Below are 19,469 nucleotides of genomic sequence, written 5' to 3' on the forward strand. Positions count from 1 at the left end.
TTGAGGCCTTCAAGGCCAGAAGCAAGACCTGGGCTGAGGGCATCAAACGTAACAGGAGCATGTCTCATGTCCAAGATGACACTGACATTGTGGTAAGATAGGACACGTGCAGTACACCTGACATACACAGTATATGTATGGGTGTGTGTGTAAATGCAAATGTCCCAGTAAGTGGAACTGGACGATGCCAGCTCTCTAGCATAAAATTTGTATAATGTCCAGTTGAGCTAATGAGTGAATAGAGCAGGTAACTGTCATGAGAATTTACAGCAGCTGGCCTCAGGCATGCTCTACCTGCAGGTGCCACCCTTTGCCTGAACCTAAACCTAACCTAAACAAAATATATTTAGTGGGTCAGAATGCATCAGATGCAGACATTCTCCAACTATGTGCTGCTTGTGTGAAAGGAAAACTATATATATTATGAAATTGGGAAAACAGAGAACCAGAAAGGTTGGTATACAAACATAGTGGAATAACCAGTTACCTACAGTACAACTGCAAACAGTACATCATCACTATACAAAACCAAACTATGCAAGCCATTCAAAGTTAGTAGGATTGGGTGTGTAAAGCCAAAGCAAATACACATTCCTGTCATACTATGCATATGCACATTTTCAAATGTGCATGTCACTCAAAAGCCATCATCTGTGAGTCAGTACAAATTTATATATCCTTCTGACCTAATGACTATGGTCCCTCTGAATCATTTTGAATCACTTTGTCAAAAGTGTTTCATATGGATGAGTCAGACTTCTGGTAAATAAGTACAAACTAAAATAGTCATATTTGAAATAATCAGGATTGCTGCTCATCAAAGGACACCAAAGGAGTGGTTCTTTGACCATAACATCACTGGCAGGCAACAGTGTGATGTATACAGCGTATGTATATAAATATCCAGAACTGTGAGAGACATGGCATCTTTTAACACCAACCATTTGACACCAACTTGTTTCACTGCTCAGTCCAGCGTAGTGACGTGTCATGATCAGCTGATCCCATCAGAGTACTTTAACAAATTCGAGAGGTTATGTCTAATGCTAAGCACAGTGTCTGTGCATATTTACTAAGCATGTGAAATGATTACATTATCATTAGGGACTGTCGGCTACACAAAATGATTTTTCAGAAGTGAGAGAATCATTCTTTTTGATGGTCCAAACTTAGATGCGAATAAAGTAACCTGGTCTATATCCTTTTGTCGCCGATCTTTTAAATAAAAAGTTTGAATCTTCTAAGAATATTAAAGTGTAAAGAGATTTGAACAGTAATTAGGTATAGTAGTAATAAACCATAGTTTTTAGTTTAGACGGTGGGAGTGCAGTTTACAGCTCCCTCAGATGAAAGAAAGTTTGCCAGAGAAAATCGAACACAGATTTTTTTTTCCACATGAAATTTATGCGTACGATGACACGCTGTGATCACACAATACATCATTTTCAACCTGTCTCCTCTGCTCCTCCACTCCGCGCGTGTCCTTATGTTTTCAAACGGACTGAGAAAAGTATTCCTCACTCATCCTCATTTATATCTGTCTGTGTACTTCATTTCTCTAGTATTTACCTGGTGTCCACCGACGTTTGTATGTGATAGTATAAAAGTTAGTTTCAAAATAGCGGTTGGGTGAGGACCTCGCGTGGATTGTTGTGTTTTTAGCCATTACAGGCATTAATGTTGATGGGATAGGGAAGTTGTTTTTACGACAGTTCATATCAAAAGTCGGCTCACGATGCCGGTGTGTTTGCGGACCTCAGCATGGGCCCTCGCTTTCTCGGACTTTCTCTGCAGGAAGAGACAACTCGTCCTCCGGTCCACAAAGGCAGCACATCACTCAAACTGCATCGGTGTTTTTCAGAAAAACGTACAGCCTAGTCGTATAATAAACCCCTTTACCGCACCGCGGACAGGCCCCGGCCTTACTCCCACATTCGGCTCCGGTTTTGACGTTCAGGTGTCCAGAAGAATCAGCATGTCGTCCTCCGCGATGTCCCAGAGAATGGTTTGGGTGGACTTGGAAGTAAGTCATGGGGCTAAAACCAAAGTCCGTTACAATGTCAAAACCCGGCTTGTCGCTGTGTGGTTAACTTGACGCTACTGTATTTGCCAACGTTAGCTTACGTTAAACCAAGCTAACCAGAGGTAGATGAAATGAAGCGGATCTTAACCCGTAAAATGTGCTATTCTGGGTCTATACTGTCTTATGTGTAACTTACTGTGTGTAAATGCGCGGGGACAGTAAATGTCGGTAAGTTATGGCTAATATGGAGGACAAAATCTGCAATGTAACTAACTTTAGAAGGCACAACGACGGTTAGGCTAAAAACGTATCATAATTATGCCATGTGTACGGCTTGAAATGACAACCAGGACGTTCTGCCATTCTGAATTCAAGCTTTGCTTTCTGAGAAACGCTGGTTGCTCTTGTTTACTGTGGTTTGTGGCGACAACGATGCTTGGTGGATTCACCCAGAAACTGTATCGCTGCAAAATGCTGTTTTGAAATGTGTGACATCTGCTTGAAAAAAGTCTCACATTTGTACAATATTTCAATTCATAGGATATTATTTGAAAAGATGTTAACAATCCAGCTGAGAGTAACATCTCATGGACGAGTTAAACATTTTAAAATAGGAGTGGAAATAAGAGCTTAGATTTATTGTCATTACTGTAACAGAGTAGTTTTTTGTGTACTGTACTTTTTATAGTACAATAATCAGTGATTGCACTTTAGCACAAGTGTTTTACTTTGTCACATATTAAGTTGAAAGAGTAAAAACAAAAGTCATAGAGTGAAGTTAAGATTAACCCTCTGAAAATGCAACAAATGAAAAAAAGCCAAACCAGCAGCTGCAGCAGAGAAGGAGCTGCTAGTGAATCTGCAGCATCATGGACTGTGGCTGCTGGAGGACAGAGCTCTGTGAGCACAGAACAGCAGCTCTCAGCTCACAGTCTAGGGGTGCATTCACACCTCAGATGGGTCTCACAATGCAATAAAATAAGGATGGTGTCACTATGCAGCCATGGTTAAGATTTGCATTACCTTGGCATTGATTAAGAAAAGGTCACATGCTGTTAGCAGTGCTAAAATACCGGATCCCTCAACTATGACTTTTTTTGCTCCTGCTGTCAGTGAGATGTGCATTACCTTTCTGCTCTTGTTGATAAACGCTGTTGTGAAGTGCAGAGCTCATTCAGGTCAGTTTTTGAAAACTTGGTGCACTAGGTGCACAGTGACCAGAGAGGCTGAGTGGACTGGTTATATTTTACATTAAGAATTAACCAGCAGAGAAGTTGGATTTAGAGCAGATTGTAGATGACAACACTCACAGTGACGTTCAAACAGGTGTGTGCAACAAATGACTGATCATTGTAATTTACTCTACAGAGGAGAGCATCAATAACTACTGTGTTTCCCAGTATTGTGTGAGTGTTTTGTTGGAGTTTATGTTGTTTATACCTCTCTGCCTTTCCTGCTGCTTTATTCTGCTGGTAATTCTATAAGAAGTGGCAGGCTGTTGCAGCCTAATGTTGCTTCTTAAAACCTATGGACATCTGCTGTGGTGAATCCATGTATCATTCGTTCATTTGTTTTCCAAAATAAAACCAAAACTAAAAAAATAAAATAATGTTTTTTTTTTCTTCAATATTTGTTTCCAGAACCAAAATGAAAAAACGGATAATGGATAATCAGATTGTCTGATAATTTTGTTTTCTGGGCAACGCATTTTTCCCAGAAACCGCACAAGTCTCTCTGCTGTTCTCCAGTGATCTTGGAGCAGACTTGAACAATACTCCAAGCCCTCCAAAGCAACAAGTAAAAGAAAAGGTTAAGAGACTTTCAAAAAAGACTGATAAAAATGGTTAAAATAGCATTACAAACTCTAAAAGAGTGGAGCTTCTGCAGCAGGTGCACTCTCTGTTGTCCATGCTTGACAATCATCTCTGTGTTCACATCAGACTTCAGGTTTGAGTCAAACACAGTTCCCAGATACTTATAAATATCCACAATTTTGACTTCTCTGCCACTTGCGTTGCTTGCTTTGTGGTTATCATTATTGTTCCTGAAGTTGATTTTTAGTTCCTCATTTTAAATACATTCAATCTGTCTCTGGGCTCTGGAGAAGAGAAAGAAGTGCTGTGTCATCTGAAAATTTCACCAGTTATCAGTGTATTAAAATAAAAAGCAGGGGAGATGCCAAGTGCTTATATGCTCTATCGAAGATTAAGAGTTTAATTCAATTCAGTTTTATTCATATAGCGCCAAATCACAACAAAAGTCATCTCAAGGCACTTTTCATATAGAGCAGGTCTAGACCGTACTCTTTAAAATAGGTATTTACAGAGAGAGACCCAACAATTCCCACCATGAGCAGCACTAGGCGACAGTGAGAATAGCCAGAGAAGAACACAGGTTCCATGTAAAAATGTAAGGTGATATCAATAATACAGTAATAGTAATGATAGTAGCGATAATTAAAGTATTAACTGCTAACATAGCAATAAAACTAATAGCAGTATAAGTAATTTCTAATTATAGCAGCATGTGTTGAGTGGAGTTGTAGGAGCAGCAGGAGACTTGTCATCACAGATCAGACTCTACAGGGATTATGGATTATAGTGGAAGTTATCCAGGTTGAGGGAAAATGGCGACGGTCAGTGCACATCTGAAAGAGTTTTGTGTAAACCTCATTGAGCTAGTTGGCACAGTAGTAAGGTGTGCCCACAGATGGCATCAGGGCCTGCAGCCTTCCTTATGTTGGTTTTCATAAATAAGGTTGCGATTCATTCCTGAGGTATGATGATATCTGTCTGAGGTACAAGAGAGTCCCTCAATCTGTAAACATTTGGAGTACAATCAGACCTTTCAAAGCAAGAGAAAAAGGAATAAAAACTATTTGGCAAGTTGGCATCCTCCACACCATTAATGTTGATATTTTACCCGGTTTCATTTGCGTATTGGTTGATGGAGGACATTGATTTAATTCCCTTCCAGGCTTGTTTGAGGTTACCTCCACTGTCTTGAGTTTCTATTTTTTTTTCTCCCTTGTTGATTTCTGTCTTCACTTCTCTGGAGGCAACCTTTCTCTCTCAAAAGGATTACCAGTGTAAAATACCCTTTTTGTTTATAACTGATTAGAGCTCTTTAGTTACCCATGGTTTGTTGTTAGGGAAAATAATAACCTTTTTTGTTGGGATAACTGAGTTGACACAAAATGATGTGTAGGACAAGATAATTTCTGGGAGTGCGTCAGTTTCCTCACAGGCATCATAAAACATTGCCAATCAATGCATTCAAAACATGTCTGAAAGGAGGAGATACTGTCCTCTGTTGAAACTTTCTTCTTCTGACACTCAAGGCGTTTGAAGGAGGGTGTGTAAGTGGGCATCAGACAAACACTGCTGTGATATGATGTGCCAGGGGAAGCCATGGGTAAGGACTTATAAGCACCACTTACTGAACCATAGCACAAGTCTATTGTGTTATTCCATGTCGTAGCACAAGAGGCATATTGTTCATAGGTCCTTAGGGTCTTGTTTAAATTGCAGTGGTTGAAGTCCCCAAGAATAAATTTAGGGGCATACGGGCAGATGGACGTGAGTCTGTGTGTTACATCCGCGATCAGCTGTGCAGTGACGGATGCACTCTGCACAGTTGCTGAAATTCACAGGGTTAATAGTAAGGGTGGAGTGAGATTGTCAACAGTTCAATGTCGGGGGTACATATCCTGTCCCACACCACAACAGTGTTACAGTACCTCCCCCTCCTTGGCTCTTTCCACTGATCTCCGGAGACTGATGCAGCTGATGGGCTGACAAACACATTTATAGTCAGATCCTTGTCCCAGTCCATTTTGCAGAGCCATGTTTCAGTAAAAGCGAGGAGGCAGGTCTCCTTTATTTCTGGTTTGAATTTGGCCCACACTTCCAACTCATCTACCTTATTTTTGATAGACTGGGCGTTGGAAAGCAGTACTGTTGGCAGTGAAGAAAGCCGGCTGAGGGCCTTCAATCTTCTGCATAGATCCCTATTCTCCTTCCCCTTTTCTGACGAGACCAAGCCACGTGGAATGTACAGCTGCGACATACTTTTCGATACTATACTTGTTGGTACATCACCTTGCATTGAAGTCCTTAAAGACAAAAATAGTTTGCGGCTGAGAGAAACTCAGCTCCCGGTGCCGCCAAAGTGTCCAAAGTGTCCATGCATTTAAAAATTGTGGAACAATATCAGAAAAATGTTCCTTAATGTAAAGTTGCACAGACTTTGAAGATCCTGCCATCTACAGCGTATAATATCATCAAAAGATTCAGAGAATCAGAAGGAATCTCTGCGTAAGGGACAAGGCCGAAGGTCAAAACTGGATGCTGGTGATCAGAGGAGGCACAGGAAAAGTGCTGTCCCACATAAGTGCAAGAAATTGTGCAAATGACCCTGTGGTCCACATACAGGAGCTCTGACATAGACCCACACATGCAGGACTTAAAAACAATTAAGAACAATTGAAAAACTCAAGATAAAACATAAACACGTTCAGGTAGACTGCTCGGGTAGGAACGGCACCCGCAAGGAATCTGCCATTTGTAGTTACTGATGACATCTGAGATGGTTACTGGATGATATATGCTGCCTGCGTGCAAAAATGGTAGATGCAGGTATATGTTGGAGAACTAAGTCTGTGTTTTTGTTTTTTGTTTTTTTAGATGACAGGCCTTGACATTGAGAAGGACCAGATCATTGAAATGGCATGCATTATCACAGACTCTGACCTGAACGTTTTGGCTGAGGTAATACAAACTTGAACACTATTGGATTGCCTCTTGTCTTCTGTCTTATTAATTAATATGTTCTCGGTTGGCAGGGGCCCAACTTGATAATTAACCAGCCAGATGAGTTGCTGGACGGGATGTCAGAGTGGTGTAAAGAGCATCATGGAAAGGTAAGGGCATGAATGAAAGATGGAAGATCTCATAGGACAGAAAATGATTTTTACACAGCTGTTTATGAGTTATATATTTCAACTAGGACTGGGCGATATGGGATATATGATATTGGTCAATATCAATGTAGATCTCAATATAAATCATATCACTATTTCTGTCAAACTTATCTTCCTTTTTACTCCTGAGTGAGATGTGAAGATACCATAAGGTCAATTTTAGGGCTGCCCCTTAAATGTTGACCATCAGTTGGTAAGACCCTGATTCAACTCACAGAATGTCAGTGGATGAGTTGTTACACTTTTAGTTGTTCTCACACACACAACTGCAGGAGCAACAGAGTGACAGGCTGTCACTGCCTACTGACCTCCAAAAACTGCAATACACACAAAATTCAGCTGCCCGGTTACTCACCCGTACTCGCTCTAGAGACCACATTACCTCCGTCTTCCAACCGCTCCACTGGCTTCCTGTACAATACCGTATCCAGTACAAACTCCTTCTCATCACCTACAAAGCCCTCAATAACCTTGCCCGCTCTTATCTCACTGACCTCCTCCACCGTCATTCCCGCTCCCGCCATCTCTGATCTGCTGCTTCCAACCTCCTGACCCCCATCACCAGAACTGAGCACTGAACCCTGGGGGGACCGAGCCTTCACTGCTGCTGCCCTTACCCTCTGGAATTCCCTTCCACAACATCAGGAACTCAGACTCATTACAGACCTTCAAATCACTAATCAAGACCCACCTGTTCAATCTTGCAAACAGTCACTTTATGTAATTTACTTATTTCTTTTTACTGTTTCTCTTTTTGTCTTTGAGTGTCTTGAAAAGCACTATAGAAAGTTGATGTATCATTATTATCAAATCTCATAAACTCATATTTTATTTGCAATAGAGCATACACAACATATCAGATGCTGAAAATAAGACATTTTGCCATTACATGGAAACTATTAGCTCATTTTGAATTTGATGGCAGCAACAAAAAATTTGGAATAGGGGCAAGAAAAGCCTGAAAAAGTAATTGGCATAAATCAAAAACAACTAGAAGAGCATTTGACAACTAATTCTTTAATTGGCAACAGGTCAGTAACATGACTGGGTATAAAAGGAGCATTTCAGAGAGGCAGAGCCTCTCAGATGTAAAGATGGACAGAGGTTCACCAATCTGCGACGAACTGCATTTAAAAATTGTGGAACAATATCAGAAAAATGTTCCTTAATGTAAAGTTGTGCAGACTTTGAAGATCCTGCCATCTACAGCGTATAATATCATCAAAAGATTCAGAGAATCAGAAGGAATCTCTGCGTAAGGGACAAGGCCGAAGGTCAAAACTGGATGCTGGTGATCTTCGGGCCCTCAGGTGGCACTGCATTAAAAACAGGCATGATTCTTTAGTGAAAATCACTGCATGGGCTCAGGGACACTTACAGAAATCAGTGTCTGTCAACATAGTTCATTGTGCAATCCACAAATTCAGCTTACGGCTCTATCATGCAAAGAAGAAGCCATATGTGAACATGCTACCATCTAGACCACGTCTCTCTCAGGGAAGGCCTTACATATTTCAGCAAGACAATGCTAAACCACATACTGCATCCATCATAACATCATGGCTTCGCAGGAGAAGAGTCCGGGTGCTGAACTGGCCTGCCTGCAGTCCAGACCTTTCACCAATAGAAAACATTTGGCAAATCCTGCAACGAAGGCCCAGGACTGTTGAGCACCTAGAATCCTGCACCAGACAAGAATGGGACAACATTCCTCTCCTAAAACTCCAGCAACTGGTCTCCTCACTTCCCAGACATTTACAGACAGTTGTTAAAAGAGGGGATACCACTCAATGGTAAACATCGCCCTGTACCAACTTTTTTGAGATGTGTTGCTGCCATCAAATTCAAAATGAGCTAATATTTTCCATGAAATGGCAAAATGTCTCAGTTTCAACATCTGATATGTTGTTTATGTTCTATTCTAAAATATGGGCTTATGAGAATTTGCAAACCATTGCATTCTGTTTTTATTTACATTTTACACAGAGTCCCAACTTTTTTGGAATTGGGTTTGTATGTCTATTGAGGAGAGGTTCTATCGCAATATTGATATCATATTATTGCATATTATAGCCCTAATTTCAATCATTTTGCACTTTTGTTCACACCCCTGTCAGTGCTGTCAAACAAAGTATTCTGCCTGTGACAACTGATGGGAAACTGGCTTTTACAACAAAGAGCAGTGTAACAGTCATTTTCTATGACAGTTCTTGTCTATCCATCCAGACTGCAAATTGTTTCCCTCCTTTGGGTGGTTTAACCTCCATATGTTTGTGTTACATGAAATATAAATATTTGGTGGGTATAGATTCCCATATAACCATAGTTTGTTTATTTTTCTCTGTAACCCAGTCGCTCTGCCCTCCGTTTCCATCACACTTAGTTTCGTGGTCATTTTGAGAGAGGACTTGGTTTTAAGGTCAACAGCATGCCTGCACTGTTGATCCTGTAGTGGTCTGTGTGTGTGAACTGTGAGACCGCTCAAAAACGTGTAACAATTTGTTGACTGACGTTTTGAGTCGAATCAAGGTCTTCCTGACTGATGCATTTAATTATCGACTGTAAGGGGGCAGCCCTACAAATCAGTCATTTCACATCAGGTCAAAATGAAACCCAGCAATCTTCAACCATTTGTACTACCAGAAGAAATAGCTTAAGCTCACAACACAACAAATAAAAACATGTCTAAATTGTACAGACATACCAACACTGATGTGACAATATTTCTCAATGTTACAAAATGGGGGAAAGATTTATCCATATTACTAGACAATGAAATGTGAAGACCGGCATGGCGAGTGAAGGTGAGACAGAACTAGGTTGCTCTGAACAGGAGAAGGACCTGCCGAGACAAATCGAGTAGCTTATTCCTAGATGAAGGCCTACCTCTGTAGTAGAGATAGACCGATATGGTTTTTTCAGAGCTGATACCGATACTGATTATTAGTGTTCAAAGAGGCCGATAACCGATATTTGAAGCCGATATTCATTTGCAGTAAAAGTGAAAATATTGGCATCATAATTTTGGATAATACAAACTCCAACACTTCGTTTAAATGCCTTTAAGCATATGTTTATTAAACAGCTTTTCAGATTTGCAACATGTTAAAGCTTTTTTTTATCTTAGACAATAGACATCTTTGTTTTAAAATTCTAACAAAAAGTGCAGGGAGCTCCCAGGCTCAGCAGCATGTCTTATAAAGTTAAATGAAAACTTAAACAAATAAATAGCTCCCTGAAGTTAAATAAAGTAAATAAAGTTTTCCAAAATTTCAATATAACTGAAATGTTATTTTATCTTTCACTTATCTTTGTTTTAAGTTCAAACAAAAACAAAAAGTGCAGAGAGTTCCCAGGCTCAGCAGCATCTCTTTGTTCGGAGCTTCTCCACCCAGCAAAACTTTTTCTCCTCTCTGCCGTGTGTGTGAGCACTGTACATGCACAGCTTTCACTGCTGATTGGCTGTTACCCGTGCCAGATGGTGCTGTGGGTGGGAGAATGCTGGAGACAGAGTAGTGACTGCAGACAGAGAGGCGCGGCTGCATCAGAGCCAAAATAACTCAGTCTTAAATTGATCTCTTAACGGCCGTCAGATTAAAAAGGCCGATGCTGATATGCGTCAAAATGCCGAACATCGGCCCGGCCGATAATCAGCATGGACGTGGTTTGTTTACAATAAGTCTGACAGACCAGACAACTGCACTTTGTGAATTTTGCCCCACACCTGTCCCTAGACTCAAACTTCACTAACCTCTTCTACCACCTACGCAAGAATCATGTCAAAGGGTAAAGAGAGAGTTTGTGGATGAGAGGCACAAAAGAACCATCAGGTGCTCAAAATAAACCCCTGAGTCAAACGTTAGAACAAGCTTTTGCCCATGGTACACCATATAACAAAGACTTGAAGATAGAAAGAGATAAGAGCAGCCATTGCAACTTCTATCTTCTCCATATGGTTATTATATCTAAATTATTAATTCATTGAATTTCAAGAAAATGTACTATATCGTAATATATAACATTATTGGGATATGAGTTGACTTATGTCGGGGTATGAGATTTTGGTTGTAGTGTAGTGTAGGTTGTATAGTGGACTGATGAACAGAGATGTTAACCAGCGCCTTCTTTTTAAACTCACTGATCTCTCTGCTTTCTGCCTTTGGAGTCATTTTAGCTGAATATAGAGTAGCCATAGAACTAAATCATCTCCATCTATAGTGAGTTTGTCTGACTGTGGACTGATGAATATCTAAACTCTCTGAAATGACTCATTTCAGCTTTACACACATCAACAATTCTTGATTATAAATCTTCTAAACTCAACCCAAACCATCAATCTGGTTTCACTGACTGGTTTCCTAACTAATTAGCTTTTGTTGATGTCTTTCCAAGTGCTATATGAAGGCAACTGATCTTGCTTAAGGTTCTTGAAGACATTTCACCTCTCATCTGAAATGGGGCTGAACAATGTTGGGAAAAAATCTAACTGCGATATTTCTGACAGATACTCCGATTTGATTTGCAGTATAATTCTGAAATTCTAACTTCAGTTCAGGATTCACTTTATACATGTAAAATATGTGATTGAGCGTTACCATTTAAGAGATCATTGAAAATTAACTGCTCTATGTACTAATCCAAGAATGAGAATGAATATATACAAATCAAAATGTATTTATTCTAACAATAAATGGTATAGAACATACACATAATGAACCATAGGGCAGTTGTCACAGAACAAACATTAGCACTACGTTCCCTTGGCTTCTTTGCAGTAACTTGACATGTATGTAGACAAGTATCTAACTCCACTCTTTTGCTGTTTGGTCATTTTGAGACAAGATCTGGTTGTAAAGTTTACAGCCTGTCACTCTGTTGCTCCTGCAGTGATCTGTGTGTGAACAAGCCTGTGAATATTCTCATTCATCCAGGTCATAGTTATCTCAAGGAAATTTAAATCGAACACAACTGGACTTAGTTGTAGTCTAGGAAGATGTTTCACCTCTCATCCAAGAGGCTTCTTCAGTTCCTGCATGCATCTGACCAGGCTGGGACTGGTCCAACTAAAGTTTGGTGTGGAGACCCAGGTATTTAACCTCTGTGAGGGCTTTCACAAGGCCGATGATGTCATGGATCCTTTGTGCTCCATGTGCCAACGACAGTCGTTAGGGTGACAGTCATTGGTAGAAAAGTTAGTTTCGACTTTGTTAGTGTCCCATTGTGTTATAACGACAGTCGTTAGAGTCACATGAGGCCCTTTGTGAAAGGTTGTTTTTCTTAGAGGCCAAATCATTGAGTCTCCTGGGAAGGGATGAAAGGGCGGCATTGTAAATTGGAGATAGGTGGTGTCTCAGACCTCCTCTGTTGAGGGATGGTTTCTCTAATTTTACATAGATGGCTTCTTTCACTCCTCTTTCAAACCATCTGTCCTCTCTGTCCAAGATGTGGACCTTGAGGACAACTATGAAAATTGAGGACAACTGTGTGTCCTCAAATTGAGGACAACAAGGTCCACATCTTGTGAAAGCCCTCACAGAGGTTAAATACCTGGGTCTCCACACCAAACTTTAGTTGGACCAGTCCCAGCCTGGTCAGATGCATGCAGGAACTGAAGAAGCCTCTTGGATGAGAGGTGAAACGTCTTCCTAGACTACAACTAAGTCCAGTTGCGTTCGATTTAAATTTCCTTGAGATAACTGTGTGTGAACTGTGAAGCAGCTAAAAAAAGTATAACAATGTGTCCACTGATTCTGACTCTAAAAATAATCGCAGTCTTTGTGGTTTTCAAATCGCATTAGTTCAAATTGCAGATCAATTAAGATAACTTGTTCAGCCCTAATCTGAAAGGCTTCTTCAGTTATTTTCACAAACATTTTTTTGATATCATTAGATGAGTGGTTCACATACTTTTTCCAACCTACACTGTCACTGTTTGAATGGTGTGTTCACAATGGACATGAACAATAGAGTGATTTGTGCGTGATTAGTTAAATAGATTGTGTTTGTTAATTATTGCAACTTGGATGAAGATCTGACCTTATTTTAAGACAAATTTTTACATAAATGCAGATAATAAGACACAAAATTATAATTGTGTGACCTTAAGCGAATTGCATCTGTCTATACATGTGACACTTAAAAACAAGATCTTGTCTTAAAATGACTGAACCACAAAATAACTGATTTTAGTTTTGCCTTAGAGATTTTATGAAAACAGAAGGCAGAGTGACACCAGACAACGCAAGGCAGGGCAGAGTGACTCATGTCTGTTGACTGCTGTGAGACTGTCAGCTCCAAGAAGTTCTGCCTGCTGCAGGATCGTCACCAGAAAGTGCACAGCTAAAGCACAAACTATTGATGTTATGACAAGTTAAAATCGGGTAACAGTGTCAGCAGCCTGGCAGGAGAGAATGTTGTCAAAACCTCAAACATTAGCAAACTAACAGTACAACCTACCTGTGTCACCCATTGTTATATTCGTCACCTCATCTGTTATGTTTTGTTTCACTAATTGAAGTGTGTAAGAGACGGTGTCTGTTTACGTGGCTTGTGATCTACATAGTCAATGTGATTGCATCTCAGTCAGGACTGACCCAGGCTGTACGGGACAGTAAAATCACCCTGGAACAAGCAGAGTATGAGTTCCTGTCCTTTGTCAGACAGCACACCCCGCCTGGACAGTGTCCTCTTGCTGGTGAGTTACTTTTAAGCACCTGCAGCAGAGCTGTGATATCATTGATTGATTGATTGATTGATTGATCTGATTTGACTCAGGTTTTATGATTTCTCTTCTTGCAGGTAACTCTGTGCATGCAGACAAGAGGTTCCTGGACAAGCACATGCAGCAGTTTATGTATCACCTTCATTACAGAATCATTGATGTCAGCACCATCAAGGAGCTTTGCAGGCCAGTGTTTGTGTGCTAAAGCTAATCTATTCAGTATGCCTAATGGGTACTTTCTTGCTCTCTTCATTAAAGCCTTATTTATTCAAGATCCAACAATTCTCTGACATCCCTCAGTTTGCATGTTAAAGGCTCAGTTTTAATATTGCATTGCTGAGTAGGTTTTGTAACTCAGTGATTAGAGTCTCTGTACTTACAACCACAAAATCAAAACTAGTTTGGCATTCTCAGCTTGAGATGTGTGCATGACAAGTTTAATGCAAAAGGAACTAACTAACAAATTAACTTGTTTGTTTTTTGTCCTGTACACACTTTCAGACGGTGGTTTCCAGAGGAGTACAAGATGGTACCTCACAAGACAGCCAGCCACAGGTAAATAATAATAAAAAAAAAAATTGTGCAGTTGTGCATTTGTGTGCGGAAGTCTGACCACCGCTGGGCGAATTACTTTATTTTTCAAGTTCATGAAATAAAAAGTAATGCTGCATATTTGGAGGTAAGCTTAATTCTTTAAATGTGTGTTGGCTGTTGTATTCACCTCTTTTCACTAAACGTAGTTGTGGAAAATTGTGCAAAAAATTGGGCATTCTTCTTGTAAAACCTCAGAAATTCATTAAGTCGTTAGGCTCTGTAAAACAGGTCAGACTTGTCAGACAGTGTGTTTACATGCACTTAGAGGATACAACAACAACCTCTGGTCAGTATCACTGAAAATGTTAAGTAATTATACATCATGTCCATTTAATACAAATTGATTAGTTTTTAGTGAAAGCACAAGAATAAATCCACTTAATTTAAAAAACAAAAATGTTTGACTAATTAAACTAGAATCTGTATTTAAGAACCATCTGCAACAAAAGTCATCATTAGTGAGATTCAATTCAGGCCAGGTCATAGGTTTCATTGTCAAATTCTTCTTGAGATTCTGAGTCACCTTTTCATTCAGTATTTGGATATACAAATGTCATATCCCCTACACCCTTTGTACTCATGCTGTTCCATATCAGCACACTCCCACCTCTATTTTTCATTTTTGGCATGATGCAGTCATTGTGGTAGTCCTGGTCAGGCCCACACCAAACATACTGGACTTCATCTGATCCAAATAAATAAATGTGGGTTTCATTGACCTCAGTACGCGCTGCCAACATTGGTCAGACTTCTTTTCATGTTCTTTGGAACACTAGCATACAGACTTGGCACAGATAATCCTTGATAATCCTCCTCCTCACTCCTGCTGACTAGTTACTCGAGTGAGGCTCATTCTTTGCACTTTTTGCAAAGATAAACAGATTAGGGGAATGCGGAAAGTTGAGCTTGTGAATTGAGTCAAGTTAATGTTACTCTTATGTATGCATTTTCAAGCTAGCTTGCATGTTCACCAATCATTTAAATTGGTAAAGTAAATTATATTGTCCATGTGTCACATGTACAATAATACCAATTACTGCAGTCAAACCCCTAATTATCGTAAGAAGAGCAGATAATGGCACCCTCCAGTGGAAAAAAGGAGAGCACACACACACACACCTGTGTGTGATTGTTTTGGAACGTCTTAAAACACGGACAGTGAGGAAAACTGCACAGCTAGAGTAAGCACAGGAGAACCAAGCTGAGGCAGGACATGGGTCTGTAAACTGTGATGGATGTTTACAAGGGACAGTTTGGGTGGTAATTTTACAGTTAATTTTACAGTGTTTTCTCTGGAATAAGATCCAAGTTAAAATTTATTTAATTTGTCAATCTACCAAATTAGGTTTGGTCTGCACTTACTTTGAAGGTTCAGGGGAAACACACATCATAGAGTTGAGTTAAACCTCTGTTTTTCTCCTTCAGAGCCTTGGACGACATACGGGAGAGCATTAAAGAGCTGCAGTATTACAGAGCCAACATCTTCAAATCATCAACAGAGGAGAAGAAGCGTAAGATTGTAGAAAATGGAGGCAGCACCAAAAGTTAGCACGCACATGAGAGTATGCAGCCCTCAGTGTTGTGTCGCTGTAATCAGTTTGATCATCCAGGAGACTGAAGTGACTGTCTTCATTGATTTTACTTTGTTTGTATTTAGGTGACCAATGATCCTTTGTTCCAGTATTGTTCAAAAGTTAAACACAGAGGTTTCATCAAAGGGAAGCATGATTGTGTTAACAGTTTATTTCTAAGAATTTCTTTCCTCCCAGGTTGAAATGAGTAATACTTGAATGTGACCTTTGGTAGTTTGCAGTTTTGCAGACATCTTTAATCGGGGTTTGATTTGAAATTTTCACTTGTTTTAAGTATGTGTGCTAAATATATTTTCTGAGTGTGGTGTTGATTGACACAACTGTCCAACAGTGCAATGCAATGAAAATAAGTGCTGGATTATGTCACAGCTGGAATATTAAACATTTTACATTGTGAAGTAACATTGAAAACCATTTTGTCTTCTTGTTATTAAATCTGCAAATTATGTACGAGAGTGATTGCCATCTGTAAACAAGTATCAAAAACATAAATAAATTCTAGTCCATTATTACAAAATGATGTAGTACATTGCTTACAATATTTTTTAACTAACTACCAGAACAGACTGCTATAAAATCATTCATGATATATGGAGTATACAGTGGTGAGAGTTTGGGACATTGCATTAAATCTGTAGGAGCAGCACTAGATGGCAGTGTGTAACTTGGAATGGAAGTACAGTACAGGGTATTGTCCTGTTGGATGAAAATTGCAGGCTTTAGATCAGGGGTGTCAAACTCATTTTCACTTAGGGCCACATCAGCATAATGATTGCCCTCAAAGGGCCAGATGTAACTAAGACAGAATAAATGTAACTAAATGTAACCAAATATAATGTAAAATAAAGGTAACTACTCTGTAACATATTGCTAAATAACTTTCTGTACTTATTACTTATTCAAGTTACAAATATTATGCATTATAGATGTAAAAAAAATGTGCTTGCTTGTTGCTTTGTTAGTATAACATAAATCCTTTTAATTTGTCAGGTTAAGAAACCCACATTGCTCCATTGATCAACGACCAAACTATTCAAGTATATAAAGAAAAATATTATTAAAACACAAGTTATGACATAAACTATGTTCAAAATTGTTTTGTCACAGTCGAGGGGGTCAGAATAACATACAATCAACAATAGTGAGCCGCTAAGAACATGTGCGACAGATTTTACAAAAACAAATGGCTGCACACAGCCTTGCAGGAGTAAACATTTGTCTGCATAAACACATAAACCTGTAAACAACAAATACACTGCTATACATTAAGTATATAATAAATTCGCCTTCCCATCTTTCTTGAAACTGCCTTCCATCTGCATCAATCTTTCTCTTTCTGGACATTTTGGGATCATTTGTGGATATTTCAATCTCAATTTCACTCGTTGCATGATGTATATACATGATACACTGTGATCTAGTGGCGGGATGCCATCACTTTGCGGGTAACACAATCACCATGCATTGTGGGAAATGTAGTTTATGGTCAACGCACGCCTTAAAGCTGCATAGACCTATTTAAACACAGATTTTTAAGACCAATTAAACACTCGCGGGTTACATAAAATGACGTGGCGAGCCACATCTGGCCCGCGGGCCTTGAGTTTGACACATGTGCTTTAGATGTAGACAGATGAGAATGCATGGTTCACACTGTACATGGATAATTTTTAACATATGAAAAGTATTAACAGGAATAAATGTAAGAGACACTGTTGCACTATGCTGCAACACACTGGTTTACTTACTGTTGAATGTCATGTCAATGGAATTTTATTCCACCTTTGAAAGGCTTATTTATTCAGAGTTTAAGTTAGAATTCATGTCTGTTAATTGATGGAAAAGTTAGAAATGCTTCACTGTGGGAATGGTTCTAGCTGGCTGATGAGCAGTGCCTGGTATACACCAGACATAGTGTTTGGAGTTCTGCCCAAAGGGCTCAGGATGAGTTCTGATGGTTCCAGACTTCTTCCATTTCACAAGAGACCACTGTGTTCCTGGGAACACTCAAAGCTTTAGAAATTGTTCTATGCCCTCGGTGGGTTAGGCAGTGTGGTGAATTGTGACACTTAATACAAAGGTGTGTACCTCTCTAACTACAGTACTGTGCAAAAGGTTTAAGCATTAAAGGTAAAGTGAGGATACTGTCAAAAATAATCTCACAATTAATTTTTTTTCATCAATTAACCACATGACCTCAACCACCAGAACAATACAGACACGGACTGAGGAGGCTTCTTTAGCATTACAGGACTGTTTTGAGCACACAGACTGTGTTCAAAGAGGGCACAGATCTCGAGGGATATATGTCATCTGTCCTGTCCTATGTACAGTTCTGCACTGATGCTGTCCTACCCACAGAGACGGCAGTGGCACAGAAAGAACTGAAAAAGGGCATACAGCTGGCAAAACACAGGTACAAACAGTGCATTGAGGAGCACTTTGATAACAGCAACCCACAAAATATGTTGAGAGGTATCAGGACCATAATGGACCACAAGCGTAGCGACCAGCAGATCAAGCCACGATCCCACTCTGCCTGACAACTTGAACAGCTTCTTTGCACGCTTTGACACACCGAGCAGCAGAGAGAATGTGTATGTTCCCCAGCGGGAGGAGCAACATCAGCCTCTCGTCCTGCAGTTACACCAAGTGAGTTCCACCCTGAGGAAGATCAACACCAGCAGAGCTGCAGGACCAGATAAGGTGTCAGGCTGGACTCTGAAAATATGTGCTGACCAACTAGCAGGAGTTTTTCTGGACATTTTCAACCTGTCCCTGCAGCTTGCTGTGGTCCCCGTCTGCCTCAAGTCCTCCATCATTGTACCTGTGCCTAAAACATCAGCCGTCACCTGCCTCAATGATTACAGGCCTGTCGCTTTAACACTTTAAGTGTTAAAGAGAGGATACTCCTAAAGCACATCAAGGACGTCATCCCTGCTGGTCTGGACAGCCTTCAGTTTGCCTACAGGGGGAACCTATCAACAGAGGATGCAGTCTTATTAGTGCTTCACACAGCCCTGACGCACCCCTGTTGACGTGCACATTTTATTTTGTTTATTTGATCTTATTCTATTTTATTTTATTCTATTCTTATCTTACTTTATTTTTATTTTAATGTACATATGTATAGTGTGTCTATAGCTGGTTTTTCTGTCTATATATTTTAAAGTATTGCATCTTTGTTTGACTTTTTCTTATGCCAAAAGCTATCAAACAAAATTTCGTTATGGGCTGCATAATGACAATAAAGAATTCTTGATTCTTGATGTGAAATGCAGCAAACAGAAAAAAACATAAATCAGATCAGTATTTCCTGATATACCCCTCCGCCTTTGCCTTTAAAACAGCTCCAGTTCTCAGTTCCTCTGTGGATTCAGGCTGTTTCAGTGTCTTCTGTCTCTTTATGTGATCCCAGACTGACTCTGACTGATGTTGAGATCAGGACTCTGTGGGGTCAGACCATCTGTTGCAGGACTCCTTGTTCCTCTTGTCTCTGAGGACAGTTCTGTATGATGCTGACTGTGTGTTTTGACTCATTGTCCTGCTGCAGATTTA

The 19,469-nt window shown here is 39.9% G+C and overlaps 1 protein-coding gene across 1 annotated transcript; it reads left to right on the forward strand.

Moving 5' to 3' along the window:
• The first annotated feature begins 1,649 nt into the window (after positions 1–1,649).
• smfn (small fragment nuclease) lies at positions 1,650–16,428 on the forward strand. The gene is made up of 7 exons (XM_018700924.2): positions 1,650–2,023; positions 6,709–6,792; positions 6,867–6,944; positions 13,587–13,698; positions 13,803–13,911; positions 14,227–14,280; positions 15,745–16,428. The coding sequence occupies exons 1-7, from the start codon at positions 1,736–1,738 to the stop codon at positions 15,866–15,868; spliced, it is 849 nt and encodes a 282-aa protein (XP_018556440.1). The 5' UTR covers positions 1,650–1,735; the 3' UTR covers positions 15,869–16,428.
• The last annotated feature ends 3,041 nt before the right edge of the window (positions 16,429–19,469 follow it).

The sequence above is a fragment of the Lates calcarifer genome, unplaced genomic scaffold, assembly GCF_001640805.2.
Source record: "Lates calcarifer isolate ASB-BC8 unplaced genomic scaffold, TLL_Latcal_v3 _unitig_4509_quiver_412, whole genome shotgun sequence".
Taxonomy (NCBI): Eukaryota; Metazoa; Chordata; class Actinopteri; family Centropomidae; genus Lates; species Lates calcarifer.